Source organism: Polypterus senegalus, chromosome 17 (assembly GCF_016835505.1).
Source record: "Polypterus senegalus isolate Bchr_013 chromosome 17, ASM1683550v1, whole genome shotgun sequence".
Classification (NCBI taxonomy): Eukaryota; Metazoa; Chordata; class Cladistia; order Polypteriformes; family Polypteridae; genus Polypterus; species Polypterus senegalus.
In genome coordinates, this window is record NC_053170.1 from 18,173,960 (window position 1) to 18,187,587 (window position 13,628).

The 13,628-nt window shown below is 43.2% G+C and overlaps 1 protein-coding gene across 1 annotated transcript; it reads right to left on the reverse strand.

Moving 5' to 3' along the window:
* Nucleotides 1-262: 262 nt before the first annotated feature.
* Nucleotides 263-11,688, reverse strand: LOC120518035 (collagen alpha-1(XV) chain-like). The gene is made up of 6 exons (XM_039740587.1): nucleotides 11,500-11,688; nucleotides 11,240-11,302; nucleotides 2,544-2,615; nucleotides 869-1,066; nucleotides 654-769; nucleotides 263-473 (listed from the first exon to the last, which is right to left on the reverse strand). The coding sequence occupies exons 1-6, from the start codon at nucleotides 11,563-11,565 to the stop codon at nucleotides 263-265; spliced, it is 726 nt and encodes a 241-aa protein (XP_039596521.1). The 5' UTR covers nucleotides 11,566-11,688.
* Nucleotides 11,689-13,628: the final 1,940 nt, after the last annotated feature.

Consider the following 13,628-nt stretch of genomic DNA (forward strand, 5'->3'; position numbering starts at 1 on the left):
ACATAATCTTTCCCTATAATGTCATTGAAAACTTTGGCTTTGTTTCCTCTTCTTAAAATTCTGAATTGTTGGATTTATTGCATCTTCAGAGGACAAGGACAATCTGTTAAGACTGTGGCGCACCAACAGAGGGCTGCATGTTAACACCACATGCTGTAACCAGAAGAGGTGCCGGCCTCTCCTCCCCAAAGAGCCCATGTGGTCACCTCCCATTAAATGGCGTCTCTGATGCCGTCGTCATTGCCAGGCTCTGATTGGGGCCTCACCACATGTAACTGTATGGATAGGCGTTCTCGATGCACAGCACAATCAGCGGAGTGCTGCAAGCGACAGGCCGACCTGTCAGGAAGGAACTGCCCCCCTGAAGTGTGCCAGCCAGACCTGTCCTGGTGCTTCTTCGCCAGTCATCGCATGTCTGCCAGGGCACTGATTTGCCGAGAGGTGTGGCCCCATGCCAGACTGCTTTGTAAGGCCTGCCAGGTGAACAGAAAAGAGAGAAGGGATGGGAAATCTGAAAAAGCTCAGCCTCTTATTCTTCTCACCTTATCATGCACAACATGACTATGAAAATTAAAAGATGAAATCAACACTCGGTGCGACATACCGTCATGACCCTGAAAGACTACAAAGTCTGCCACTTATGTTTCACTTACCAAAATGGGTCCTGAAGAACATTAACTCCATTGAATGAGTACAAAGGGATGTTGGCACCTAGTTGTGCCCCGTTTGCTGAAAACAAAGACGACCAACTTGGGAAAAGCCTTTGACCCTGAAACAAGAGACAAAGGATAGCACTCTCAAGAAATGACGATGGCTCCAGGTAAGCAGCCGTGAGATGGCAGGTTCAAGAAGCGGTCAGCCGACTTACCCTTAAATTGAGAATAGGAAACTGTGTCCTATCAGACTGCTTGACCAGAAACAGCAAGTTCTGAGTGGGAGAGGACAGGAAAGCTCGGAAAGTCCCATGGAGTCTGGCCTCCTGGGCCTGGCGATAACATTGAAGATCGGCCCCCCTGATCCCAGACATGTCTCCAGACAGGGGAGCGTTAAGGGCAACAAGACGCAGCTGTGGACAGCAGGAAGGAGCGTCAGTTAATAAATGTTTTACATGTCACCACACATGTCGTCCTGCTGGTGTCTGTCCCAACACTGGGTACAAGGCAGGAGCCAAACCTGAAACGGGTGTCAGACCACTGCAGTGCACCTTCACATTCAAACCCACAAACACATTCATGCAGAGCCAATTTAGAATAAGCAGATAACCTAAGACCCATGTTCAGGTTCAAAGGTCCTGGAGAAAACCAAACTTCACCTGCTGGATCTGTGAGGCAACAGCAGTGCCTACGGTGCCATCGTGCCTTCTGAAATGAACAGAGCTCCCTGTACTTCAAATAAAACCTAACCTGACAAACGTACACACCATCACAACTTACTTATAAATCATTGCATACTCTAATATTCTCAAATTCCTAATCCAATTAGCCAATCCAAGCAGCATTGGGTACCAGGCAGACCATAGCACGGATCTCCACCTACGGAGGCCCAGTTAACCTAAATGGAATCCTTTACGATGTGGGCAAAACGTTTCATTAATATTTTGTTTTTATATTTCTTCACATGTAAACTGTTGCAAGTGGCACAGTGGTAGCACTGCTGCCTCGCAGTTAGGAGACCCAGGTTGGCTTCCCGGGTCCTCCTTGCGTGGAGTTGGCATGTTCTCCCCGTGTCTTTGTGGGTTTCCTCCCGCAATCCAAAGACGTGCAGGTTAGGTGGATTGGCGATTCTAAAAATTGGCCCTAGTGTGTGCTTGGTGTGTTTGTGTGTGTTCTGTGGTGGGTTGGCACCCTGCCTGGGATTGGTTCCTGCCTTGCGCCCTGTGTTGGCTGGGATTGGCTCCAGCAGACCCCCCGTGACCCTGTAGTTAGGATATAGCGGGTTGGATGATGGATGGATGGATGGAGTTAGATATTTGTTGTTAATTTGAAGGTCCAGAGAATCTTTGAATTCATTTTATTAATTTGTGTTCGGATTCAGAGGGTTAGAAAATGGATGGATATTTTGTTTTTATATTTCTTCACATGTAAACTGTTGCAAGTGGCACAGTGGTAGCGCTGCTGCCTCGCAGTTAGGAGACCCAGGTTCGCTTCCCGTGTCCTCCTTGCGTGGAGTTGGAATGTTCTCCCCGTGTCTGCGTGGATTTCCTCCCGCAGTCCAAAGACATGCAGGTTAGGTGGATTGGCGATCCTAAATTGTCCTTAATGTGTGCTTGGTGTGAGTGTGTCCTGCGGTGGGCTGGCACCCTGCCCGGGGTTTGTTTCCTGCCTTGCACCCTGTGCTGACTGGGATTGGCTCCAGCAGACCCCCGTGACCCTGTGTTAGGATATAGCGGGATAGATAATGGATGGATGGATAAACCGTCATAAAACGTTGTGTATGTTAGAATAACTCTCATTAGAGTAATGGGTACACAGGCCAGGACAATATAATGCACAGGTTAGATTTAGGGCCATGCCAGTAATACACACTGCAGTGTGCCCACCTACCCCATGAGTGTGTGCCATCACTGGAGGACTGGTCTCTGGAGTTGGAAAAGGCTTCAGGTCTGGTTTAGTCAGCTAAGAAAAACACAGGAATGATGACAGTTAATTTGCGCAAGTTTAAAATGAACACAATGGCCGGTTGTTTTTTTATTCTATCCCATTCGATGTTAGAATATTAGGCCATTCAGCCCAACAAAGCTTGCCGTTCCTACCCACTTACCGTAAGTCTTCCAAGTTTTCAAAGTCCCTAAAGTCTCACTGTCTACCACACTACCTGATCTCTTGTTCCAAGTGTAAAGAAAAACTTCCTGATGTTTGTGAGAAGTTTACCCTTCACACGTTCCCAACTGCGTCCCCGTGTTATTAATGAACTCATCCACCGGATGGTATAAAATGTAAAATCGGTCAAATTGCCTTCCGCTTTTTTTGCCAGTGATATTCCATTCTGTAGTAAAACAAGTGTACTGTATGTGCGCTCTAGGCTCATTTCTGGATGTTACACTCTACCCAGGTTACCGTTCTTAAGAAATGTTTCCTGTAAAAGAAACAAGATTGCCACAAGAGGGAGCCCTCCATCTGTCAGTCATTTCAAAGTCGACTTAAAGAAAAACTCCACCAGAAAATAAGGATTTTTATTATACAGTACTGTATGTTACCCTATTACAGCAGGGGTAGGCCGACCCCGTCCTGGAGGTCTGCAGTGGCTGCTGGGTTTTGTTCCACCCCAGTTTCTTAATGAGAAGTCAGTTATGGCTAATGAAGCACTTATTGCTCAAGTGACATTTTTCTGCTTCATTTTAGTGGTCTCGCTTGTTAAGGTTCCCCACCCTTATTTGATTATTTCAGTCTTAAACTGCTGCATTCACTGTTTTTAATGGCTCTTATTTTATTCTTCTTACGGCTGCTCCCGTTAGGTTTTGCCACAGCGGATCATCTTGTTCTGTCACCCCCATCACCTGCATGTCTTCTCTCACCACATCCATAAACCTCCTCTTAGGCCTTCTTCTTTTCCTCTTGCCTGGTAGCTCTATCATCAACATCCTTTTCCCAATATACCCAGCAGGAGCTAGCAGTTCTCCATTTAACTTGTTTCCATTTGCACCTGTGTGGATTCATCCATCCATCCATCCATTCTCTTCCGCTTATCCGAGGTCGAGTCGCGGGGGCAGCAGCTTAAGCAGAGAGGCCCAGACTTCCCTCTCCCCGGCCACTTCTTCCAGCTCTTCCGGGAGAATCCCAAGGCGTTCCCAGGCCAGCCGGGAGACATAGTCCCTCCAGCGTGTCCTGGGTCACGTGCCCGGAACACCTCACCAGGGAGGCGTCCAGGAGGCATCCTGATCAGATGCCCGAGCCACCTCATCTGACTCCTCTCGATGCGGAGGATGGATTCATCATGCACTATTTGGTTTAACTCTTTCAGGGCGGATGTCGACTTCTGTCATTCTGCAAACGGTGACAAAACCCGCCATTATGTTTTAATATGACTCTCTTTGCTAGAAGGAAAGTTAGCTTCTTTGGTTTGGCCGAAATTTCCATGTGTCTGAGGGAGTAGCGAAGAGCAAACAACGAGATCTGGCGAGAGACTGAAGCGAATGCACAAAGCAAACCACTCCGTGGACGACGATTTGCATTTTATCGTTGAATTGGATTCTGACCTGTTGGACTCCAATTCTGATGCAAGTGATCTGGAGATTGAGATCGAAAATGACAGTGAGCTACCGGCATCAGCTGATTGATCTCCAGCTAATTGTGGTGCCAAACCCGTTTGTGTGCCACTCATCAGGACACGAGGTGCAAACCAGATTGCATCGCACTGTGACCGCGACTGCTGCTGCCATCCCTGCCACCGTCACATGAAGAAATCCTGGCAGCCAGCCTGCCACACATTCCTGCCAGCCGTCACGCCGCCCGTGAGAGTCTCGAGCCACAAGATACTATAAACTGGCGGCCACAGCACCCAGCAACTGATATTTTAGGTTGATTTATGTGCGAGGTCCTTGCTTTGGGTGATTTTCAGAAAACTGCATGTTTTGGAAAAAATATTCAGCCCTCAAGGAGTTAATAAAACACTTAAGATGACCCAGACGCTGTAAATTCACTAACACAATGTCTCACTTGTGTTTCTAATTGGATGAATAGTAAGTTTCTCAAGCTAAATAAAGAGAAAACAGAAATTTTAGTGATTGGCAATAACGGAGACAATGAGATTATCTATACTAATAAAAGGCAAAGCCCTCACTGACTCACTGACTGACCCACTGACTGACTGACTCATCACTAATTCTCCAACTTCCCGTGTAGGTAGAAGGCTGAAATTTGGCAGGCTCATTCCTTACAGTTTACTTACAAAAGTTAAGCAGGTTTCATTTTGAAATTCTACGCGTAACGGTCATAACTGAATCCTACTTACGTACATATATACCGCCATAGCCTGCAGCTCGGTCACCGTGTGAGGCGGAGTTGCGTCACCCATCACCACGCCTCCCACGTAGTTGGCTGCCTGCCCATATTGTGTCCCCCATACCCACGCCTCCCACGTAATTCAGTGCCTGCCCATATAAGGCCTGTTCGTCAGCAGTTATCCAATAGACACGCTGCTGCTACGAGGCGTTTGTCATGCCTAAGACGAATACGCAAGGTATAAACGAGACTTTTGATCACTTTGTAAAGGAGTTAAAATCGCTGGTGAAGGATTGAGCTTATGCAAACAAAGATGAGATGGTCAGGGATAGAATAGTGTTTGGCACAAACTCAGTAAAAGTGCGAGAGAAACTTTTAAGTCCCGGGTCTGAGCTAACATTAAATAAAGCCGTGGACATCGCAAGATCACATGAGATAGCAGAACCACAGCTGAGAACCTTTGATGCATGTACTCCGAGTGGCTCATGTGAACTGACTGTGAACACAGTACGCACACAAAAAGCAAGACTTCCAAAGAGCGCTGAATAAAAAACGCATTACACAATTGAGAAGGCAGCAAAAGAATATGAAGCGTGTGACGCATACAAGCATATTCATAAGTGCAGGTACTGCGGTAACAAAGCACACGGTGGAAAAAGTCAATGTTTAGCTAAAGGAAGACAGTGTAAAAAATGTGGTAAATTGAACCACTTCGCTAAAGTTTGCAGGACTGGGAAAGGTAAACCCGTGCATTCAGTGTGTGATGTCTCAGGTAAAGAGGAAGACGAGCTGATTATTGATGCAGTAAGAAAGGAACAACCCTCTGAATCTGAACAAGCCTTTGTAGACATATCAATAGGAAAGCAAGGTGTAAAGCTTAAGTTCAAATTAAGTTCATAGACACGCTGCCGCTAAATATTCGCAGGCAAATCCACAACTTAATACCGAGAATGCCTGTTAAACATCTTAGATTCACAAGTAACGATTTGGGTAGTGAACACTTCTTTGAATGAAATCTGTTATCTTTACAACGGTTGACAAACACGGAACATAACTTGAACACAACACATCCTCCAAATACGAACCTGATTGAAAGAAATAATAATCAAATCCTTGATGACAGCAACACTCATAACAGTCACAAAACAATTACATTAACAATCATGTTACGTTATTTTTAAAATGTTTCCTTTTCTTTTTCATAACTTTTTAACACACTACTTCTCCGCTGCGAAACGCGGGTATTTTGCTAGTTAGAAATAAACTTGATGCATTAGGATTAAAAGTCAAGACGGAGGTAAAGAATTTAGGGGTGATTGTTGACTGTAATCTGAATTTTAAATCACATATTCATCAGATCACTAGGACAGCATTTTTTGACTTAAGAAACATAGCAAAAGTTAGACCTCTTATATCATTGAAAGATGCTGAGAAATTAATTCACGCTTTTGTTTTCAGTCGACTAGATTACTGTAACGCACTCCTCTCAGGACTACCCAAAAAAGACATAAATCATTATCAACGAGTGCAGAATGCAGCTGCTAGAATCCTAACTAGGAAAAGAAAATCTGAGCACATCTCTCCAGTTTTGATGTCACTACACTGATTACCTGTGTCATTCAGGATTGACTTTAAAATTCTGCTTATGGTTTATAAAGCCTTAAATAATCTCACTACATCTTATATATCGGAATGTCTGGCATCTTATATTCCAAATTGTAACCTCAGATCCCCAAATGAATGTCTACTTAGAATTCCAAGAACAAAACTTAAAAGAAGTGGTGAGGCGGCCTTCTGCTGCTATGCACCAAAAACCTGGAATAGCCTGCCAATAGGAATTCGCCAGGCTGATATGGTGGAGCAGTTTAAAACACTGCTGAAAACACATTATTTTAACACGGCCTTCTCATAACTTCATTTAATCCTGATACTCTGTATATTCAATTCATTATAACTATTCATGGTGGCTCTAAAATCCATACTAACCACTACTCTCTCTTCTGTTTCTTTTCCTGGTTTTCTGTGGTGGCGACCTGCACCACCACCACCTAATCAAAGCACCATGATGTCCTACATTAATGGATTAAAAGCCAGACGTCCACATGACCATCATCATCAAGTCCTTCCAAGAGAACCCTAACTACAATGAGGACTGTTTCATTTATGTTAGGTAGAATGCCCAGAGGTGGTTAGGAGGTCTCATGGCCCCTGAACTCCTGCAGATTTTATTTTTTCTCTCCAGCCGTCTGGAGTTTTTTTTTTGTTTTTTCTGTCCTCCCTGGCCATCGGACCTTACTTTTATTCTAAGTTAATTAGTGTTCTCTTATTTTAGTTCTTATTTTGTCTTTTTTCTCTTTTCTTCATCATGTAAAGCACTTTGAGCTACATTATTTGTATTAAAATATGCTATAGAAATAAATGTTGTTGTTGTTGTTAAGAGAGAAATGTGACAGACTGAAAAGTAGCCATTTTAGGCTTCAAATCATTTGGATGATTTCCTTGGAAAGGAAAAAAAATCTATAATATAAGAGTATTATATTGCAGATTAACATGCTATAATATTAAATAAGGTCTGGGACTGGCAAACATCCATCCATTTTCTAACCCGCTGAATCCGAACACAGGGTCACGGGGGTCTGCTGGAGCCAATCCCAGGAACCAATCCTGGGCAGGGTGCCAACCCACCACAGGACACACACAAACACACACTAAGGACAATTTAGAACCGCCAATCCACCTAACCTTCAAGTCTTTGGATTGTGGGAGGAAACTGGAGCGCTCGGAGGAAACCCACGCAGACACGGGGAGAACATGCAAACTCCACGCAGGGAGAACCCGAGAAGCGAACCTGGGTCTCCTAACTGCGAGGCAGCAGCGCTACCACTGCGCCACCGTGCCGCCCCTGGCAATCATTATTTTTTTAATTTTTCTAATTAAGCAGTTGGGTTGGAATGAAAACCTGCAGCCACTTCAGCCCTCCAAGGACCGAGTTTGCCAACCCCTGCTGTGCAGTTCATTGTGACAGTTGAGAAAAAATTGAATCTTATGATTTTACGTAGCACGGAGGTAACGAAATTTCTGATTGAACTGCTGTTTGTGGTGATCAATACTGGATAACAGCAAACAAAATCAAAAAAAGTCAATGTAAAAAAAGTCACATTCCTTGTGCCACATGATCCACAACAAATCATCTAGTTGTATGCTCACAAGGTCCCAAACACATATGTCCTTACTAAAATATTATTAAATAAACTGCTACCAGAAGACACTCTCGTGAAATAATATGGGACGTGCTCAGACGCAGCAGAGCAATTGAATTGAAGACCCCGTCTAGCCCCTCACTCACTGTCACGAGTCCAGCCCAGAAACAGCGTATTCATTGGCTAACACTGTGCTTCGCACGATTATCAATAAAAAGCGAGCGCTGAGAGAGGAGTACAGCTCAGGCGTAAAAGTTCAAGAAAAGCGAATGAGGAGAATACGCTTCATACTTGTGCATATCTGAGACGCTTCAACAAGCACAAAATAAATTGAGCGGTGCCGTTTCACAGACGGCTGCTAAATAATTCTGAGTTGTGGATATGAGTATAAATGAAGACAGAAGGTGGGTCTTTAGTTCCAAACACTTGTTCACGTTCCATTTTCATTCACAAGAGTGTTTTATTTAATAATATTTTAGAAAAAAATACCTTGTGAGCATATGACTGGATGACTTGACACATGCACGAGATTTTCATATCCTTTGCTGCAGTCTTGTCTATTACTATGAACTACACGGGGTACGTAACATACAAAGAAATGTATCATTTTTGGGGTGGAGTTTTCCTTTCAGTCTCTGGAAGATGGTGTGCAGAGGAGTCCGGCTTAGCTGGCTAAGCAGAGCAGTGACCAGAGCTTCCTGTGTTTTTGGACCCGATGGCTGTGGTACTCATAGGCTCTCAACAACTGAATTTGCTCCTGCAAAGATTATGCGTTGAATACACACTTTTTATTGGTTGAATGTGCAAAGCATCCATGTATCCAAAGAGCGACCCTACAAATACCTAAGGCAGAAGGTGGCATGGCTCTACCTAACTTTCAGTTTTATTACTGGGCAGCAAACATACAAGCTATAAAAACCTGGACATGGACACAAATAGATGAACATACACAAGCTTGGTCTGCAATAGAAATAAAATCCTGCAGTACTTCTTTATATTCCCTGCTTTGTGCCCCATTAAATGCAAGTTATCACCAATATACAGTGGAAACCTCGGTTTGCGAGCATAATTCGTTCCGGAAACGTGCTCGCAATCCAAAGCACTCGTATATCAAAGTGACTTTCTCCATAAGAAATAATGGAAACTCAGATGATTTGTTCGATAACTCAAAACTATTCATATAAAAATGATTAATACAAAATATAAAGTAAAAATACATAAAACAAATTAACCTGCACTTTACCTTTAAAAAGAATCATGGCTGGTGTGAGTGAGTTTCTAAACTCATGTGGGATTCCACCCAACAGGACGACACGCGGAAGAGCGTCCCAAAGCAATCGCAGTCTCCCAGCGCTGCAGCAGTTCGCCGTATAAGCGAATCCAAAAAGATCACAGACATGCTATAAGCACCTGCCGTCAATGGGTGATACAAGGAACATTATAAAGATCCCGCTACAATAAATAACAGCACTGTTGCTGTTTCAAGCTGAATAAAGCGGGTGTTGTTAAAGTACTGAGACTCAGCTTCATGTTTTGGGGCGCAAGATGGGGACTCGCACTTCACAGCACACAAGTGTGGGCCAGCGAGAGAGATAAGGAGAGAGAGAGAGAGAGAGAGAGAGACGTGTGAGCGAGTGAGACAAGGAGAGAGAGACGCGGGCCAGCGAGAGAGATAAGGAGAGAGAGAGACGCACGCGCAAGAGAGAGAAGAACCATCAGCTCAGTTGTGATCACATGACGCTCAGCAGACAACGTGTATCCATACTACTCGTATTGCAAGACATCGCTTGTTTATCAAGTCAAAATTTATTAAAAAATTTTGCTCGTCTTGCAAAACACTCGTAAACCAAGTTACTCGTAAACCGAGGTTCCACTGTACTAATAACCCAATTGTGCTTCACTCACTCAGAATATGGAACCAATGTAGGAAGCATTTTAAGATACACAATCTTTTATCTGTGGCACCTCTGCATGAGAACCACCTTTTTCCACCCTCTCGAACATATGCAGTTTTTAATATCTGGAAAACATTTGGGATTAAATCACTTAGAGATCTGTATGTAGACAACGTCTTTGTATCCTACAAACAATTACATTCCAAATTTAACTTTCCTGCAACAAATTTCCTTCACTACCTTCAAATCAGAAACTTTGTTAAACAGAACCTGCCCGATTGTCCTCACCTCCCACCCACCTCTATGTCGGAGAAAATAGTCTTGAGGATTCAGGCAGCTTTTCTGCAATATATAAAATCATTTTACAGTCCCTTCATTTCAAAGATCCAAGAGGACAGTGGGGAAAAAAGATCTCTCACTCAACATATCAGAAAAGGAGTGGAAGGTAGCAATGCAGAGAATTCACTCAAACTCCATATGCACAAAGCATACAATTATCCATCTCAATATATCGACCACATCTGTCTCGCTTAAAATTGTCCAAAATGTTTCCAGGGCAAGATCCAACCTGCAAACGTTACAATCAAGTCTCAGCCCCATGTTCTGGACCTGCACCACATTAACATCATGCTGGACCCAAATCTTTAAATGTCTATCAGACCACCTCGGTGTCACGATGCCTCCTAACCCACTAACATCTGTGTTTGGTGGGCTCACAGATGGGCTTAAAGTGGAGAAGGACAAACACACTGGAATTGCCTTCACTACACTATTGGCACGTAGACTTGTCTTGTTCAGCTGGAAGAATCCTAACTCTCCTCTTTTAAGTCAGTGGGTAACTGATGTTTTATATTATTTGAAATTGGAAAAAATCAAAGTCTCACTTAGAGGATCTGTGCAGAACTTTTTCAAAACCTGGCAGGATCTGATCAGTAACATTTTAGATTAAGCTCTTAAAGCACCGAGGAAGCAGATTCTCTTCCCATTTTTCATTATTTTTCTCCATTTATCTTTATTCACTTATTAATTCATCTATTTACTTATTTTTACTAGCTTTAAGTTTTACTCTGCTGGCTTAGCTCTCTTTCTCAGGGGTGGGGGTTGATTTGTCTTCAATCTTTTCTTTGTAAAAATTGATTTATTTGTATGGAATGATATGTGATTTTAATAAAAAAAGAATATAACTGATGTATGTATCACTTACAGGTTTTGCAGAAGATAAGAATGATTCAGGTATGGTATCTGAATCCTTGAAGACCCGCTCCAACTAAAATAAAAAAAAGACACAACTTTACAACTCTAAAACCCACAGAGATCACAGGAGGTGTCCACATTTAACTGCACACGCGGCACTTAGGCTACGGTTACACGTGTAGTGATGATGTAATCACACATCATACCTTACAGGTGAAAGGGTGGGATCTTGATACCCCCCCCCACAAAGGTGCTCCACCTCCCCCTTACCTTGAGCTGCTGCCAGCCGTCTGCAATTCGAACAAAGACAGACCCCTCCTGCTTGATATATACCATGCTGCCTTCAGGGATAATGGGAGAGGAGGCGAGCAGCGCTGAGGTGGATTCAAACACCCAGGTGTGGAGCTGAGCACAGAGAAAGCAGTCAATACCAGAACAGAAATGAAAGAAAAAGAGAAAGAAAGTGAAAGGAGTCTTCAAAGACTTAGGAAACATGGGTTCAACATTTACGCCGATGCAAAGTGACTTGAAGCAGTGAGAGACTGACAGTCAGACAAACATCAGAAGAAGTCAGGCAGTGACATTCTCTACGGAGGCCAAATGGAGCCTTTGGGTTTAAAGATCAGGAAAGGGTCAGTCTAAAGGACACCCTGGGGACAGGTCAGACACACCCTCGTGTAATTGCATGTCAGATGCAGCAGGTGAGCCTAGGGGTTTCCTTGCCAGGTGCTGTAATGAGGAAAGCTGTTCTTTACTTAAACTAGGGGGCTTCACCTCCTGCTCGCTTCGCTTGCCCACCCCTAGGTTTGGTTATCCAGATATACAATTTAAAGAGATTGTTATTTTCATGGGAATTGTTACAAACTCTTTCGATTGTATGTTGCATCGCTTCTCTGTGATCATAAATATAAACCTGAACGAATTGTGGTTTCTTTGAAATTAAACTTGTCGTAGCTTTAATTGTTGCAGGACCTCAGATTCTCATAGCATATGGTCCATTATTGTGTAAATCTACGTTTTGAGCATTGAATGATGCAAACGTGAAAAGATTATTGTAGACTCGGATATTTTGCCTGTAGTGTTTGTGGATTTCACTTTCACCAAACAACAAATCTTTTATTTCTTGCGGATACGCCTCTTCACTAGGAGGCAACACTACTTTCCTCTGATGGCAACACGAATTAGATGATCTGCAAGTCTCCGATTTAAAGTTTAAATCTGAACAATACCTACATACTTCTGACATATCACCTATGTCCATATGTTCGATCTCTTTTTGCTGTTCCGTTATTTCACTGAGTAATAATTTCCATTTGTTTGTGCTAATGCGATCTTTACTCTCTTTTTTTAGATACTTTCGAATTTTACTACTTTCATAATCTGTAATTTGCTATGCATGTGTATCGCGCCATCGTTTTTTTTGAGCCTTTCAAATTCCACTGCTTTCATAATCTCTAACCGCCGCCAACGTTTTTGAACATCTTTTATTTCTGACCCCGATTGGACCTACGAGGTTTTCAACTCCACTTGGTCCGGGCTGATTATTACTTTCCTTATTTTCAGAATTTGTACATACTGTAGCTGCTCTTTCTTCTTCGCTTAGTTGCTGACGTGCCATCTAGAACGTATAAAATCTTTAAGAGCTGGGAGCACATGAAGTGTGTCTGCCAAAAGCATTCCAACAACTGAGAGTTTAGATGTCCATGATCTTGTTTTAAATTGTTTGTAAGTAGGTTGTGATGTACAGATGTAACCGTCTCATGGGTCTTGCTTCCAAAGGTTGTAAAGTCTAGTCTCACGAGATGTCAAAAGTGTCTTTCTGAGAATATCACGTCTCAACCCAAGATTTTTTTTATTAATATAGAGAGGTGTGTGGCATTCTAAGAAGGCAAATTTAAGTATATTTGTGTACCACAGGGCAGCACACGGGTTGGGAGCAGTGGTGTCAGGGAGCAGGCTGAGAGAGAGGGAGGGAGAGCTGAAGAACTGTGGGAGTGAGAAGCAGTGACCTTGATCTCCTGGCTCTGTGCTCCATGGCTGATCTCAGCTTCCTGCAGATCTGCATGATAAGAAAATACAAACTGACTTAGAAGAATGTCTCCTTCACACTCGACGTGTAAAAAAGGCAGAGATCACTGGTATGTGTTTTGTTCCCAGGTAACCAGAGATGCTTCTCATGTACCTGATGCTGAGTCAAGGTGAGAAAACTTGGGAGGTTGACCATTCCTTAGATATTCACGGGGATTACGTGACCCAGGACCTTCCTCTGCTGCCTTGGGGAAGGAAATGCCAGCATTCTCTTCATTTTCACTCTTTTTCATATCTGCCAAAAAAAAAAGAACAAGAACGCTAGACATATGTTGTAAGATGCGGGTATTTCAGGTCTGACTCTGAAAACG

Excerpts from the sequence above, each read along its gene's own strand:
- LOC120518035 (XM_039740587.1), bottom strand. The coding sequence starts at position 11,565 with ATGGTATATATCAAGCAGGAGGGGTCTGTCTTTGTTCGAATTGCAGAC. Across the intron at positions 1,067-2,543 it reads TGATGGCACACACTCATGGG|CTGCGTCTTGTTGCCCTTAA; the intron begins GTAGGTGGGCAC and ends TGCTGTCCACAG. Across the intron at positions 770-868 it reads TTCCTATTCTCAATTTAAGG|GGTCAAAGGCTTTTCCCAAG; the intron begins GTAAGTCGGCTG and ends CTCTTGTTTCAG.